General features: G+C 35.6%; 1 protein-coding gene across 1 annotated transcript; it reads left to right on the top strand.

The window, feature by feature from the left end:
* Positions 1-656: 656 nt before the first annotated feature.
* Positions 657-1,484, top strand: LOC122073737 (probable disease resistance protein At5g66890). The gene has a single exon (XM_042638361.1). It carries the CDS (start codon positions 657-659, stop codon positions 1,482-1,484), a length of 828 nt encoding a protein of 275 aa, XP_042494295.1.
* Positions 1,485-2,223: the final 739 nt, after the last annotated feature.

Genomic DNA, 2,223 nt, shown 5'->3' with positions numbered 1-2,223 from the left:
TTTAGGTAGAAATCTATTCATTCATGCGTGACAAGCTGGAGGAATCTAAGTCACAAAGATAAAAAAAAATCTAATAATTGACAAATTACCAAAATGTCTTACCTACAAAGACCCTCCTGGTTAGGGAGCCATTTGATAACACTTTTATTCCTAGAGTGTGTTTTTTTATAGAAATATTCATTTTCGATTCCACGCATATTGATAAGTCTAGGCTAATTGGTCCACAACGTGTCTTTTGGAAGATGAAGAACAGCAAGGTGATTTTATAAGTCAAAACACCCATGAATCTAAAATTTTGTTTGATCATGTGAGTGTTTGCTACAATGAGTTTGGAATGTAAGTTGGAATCAATGTTTACCATTGGGAACAAATAGGGCAAATATTTCAAGTTGGGATTCTTCCAGTCCTTCCTGAACTATGACTAATTCTACTTCATGCTGCGATGATTACCAAATCTTATTAATTTGGCTGGAGAAAAAAGCCTTCCCGAGAACTGGAGAAAAAAAGAGAACCACCATCTTGATGCCCTTCTTGTTTCTCTCTGCACAGGTTTCCTCGCAGTCATCCTAACATGCTAAACTGTTGTGTTGTTTCTTGAGTTTTTATATTTCCTTTTTCTCTGCATCATAAGTAATGGGCTGAATCTTTCAGGTGAAATGTGTCTAGAAAGCTGGTATGACTTGCAACTTGATGAAGTTGAGGTGCTGATTCTGAATCTCTCTGCAAGCAACTACACCTTGCCCCTATTCATGGAAAAGATGAGAAAGCTAAAGGTTCTAATCATTGTAAACCATGGAAGGACCAAAGCCAAGCTAAGAAATTTGATAACACATAGTGAATTTGCTAATCTAAAGAGGATCAAGTTAGAGAAAGTCTCAATTCCTTCCCTTCATGAATTCGCAATGCCATTGAAGAATTTGCAGAAGCTATCTTTATTCATGTGTGATTTTGGCCAAGTTTTGATGAAATTCACCATCAAGATCTCCTCCATGTTACCTAATCTTGTTGAGATCAACATCGATTACTGCCATGATCTGGTGGAATTACCACCGTGGATCTGCGGTATCATCAATTTACAGACACTTAGTATTACTAACTGTGATAACTTATCTGCACTAACTGAGAGAATTGGAGATATAGCAAATTTAGAGTTTTTAAGGTTGCATGGATGTAGTGGATTACTTAAGTTACCAGACTCAATTAATGGACTCCAGAAACTGAGGTTCCTTCATATATCTGATTGTTGCAACTTAAAAATGCTGCCTGATGGGATGGGTGAGTTACATTGTTTGAAGAAGCTTGACATGAGAGGTTGCATAGTCTTGAGTGAATTGCCACCTTCAGCCATGAATCTTGTTAATTTAATGGAAGTGATATGTGATGAAGACACAATAGCTAGTCTTTGGGAACCTCTATCATCTACTCTAACAATAATTGAGCTTAAAAAGGACAACAACTTGGATTGGCTTGGGGTTGATATTTGAAAACAAATTTGACTAAATCCTGGTGGGGCAAACAGAAGGAGAATTTCAATGAACAAGTGGGATGAATATGGGGTTGTACCATGGTTTTCTGGATATTTTAGATTATTGTTTTGTCCATTGCAATCTTTTTTCAACAATAAATTCTTGGAATTTCTCCTGATTGACTTTTTACAAGATTATGTGTGAACTCTTGGAATTTAAGTTTCTAGAGATATGTGATTTAAAAACCTTATACAATTTGCTACAAAAAGTAATGTAGTTTACTGAATTTTTTGACATTTTCTCACTAAAAAAGACAAAAAAGGTATAATAAAAAAGATCTGAGAACATTATGACCCATTGGTTCTTGGAGAATAACCTTTCAGAGAAGCACGGGTAAGGTTGCTTACATTGTGATTCTTTTCAAATCGTATAGTAGCGGGAGTCTCGTGTATTTGATATGCCTTTTTAATAAAAATGATCTCTTTTTAACAAAAATGATCTACTCAAATATGTTTATGGTGATTCAAAAAAAGGTTCTAGAAACCATATTGGTATTACGAAAAATGCCTAAAACAATGACCTTACACCGATTTCTACTTATTTCTATGAGTTGCCCCTCCAATTGACCAAAAAAAAAGAGATTTCTTTCATCATCTATTGTGAGCACAATTGAGTATTCAAAGTTGCATTATATCAGAAATGGTGGGACCCACCACCATCCTCTTCAACCGTTCAACTCCATCGCCCCCACCTCTTC

The sequence above is a fragment of the Macadamia integrifolia genome, chromosome 3 (assembly GCF_013358625.1).
Source record: "Macadamia integrifolia cultivar HAES 741 chromosome 3, SCU_Mint_v3, whole genome shotgun sequence".
NCBI lineage: Eukaryota > Viridiplantae > Streptophyta > Magnoliopsida > Proteales > Proteaceae > Macadamia > Macadamia integrifolia.
The sequence above is the reverse complement of the archived record's forward strand: the minus strand, read 5'-3'. Positions and strand labels throughout refer to the sequence as shown.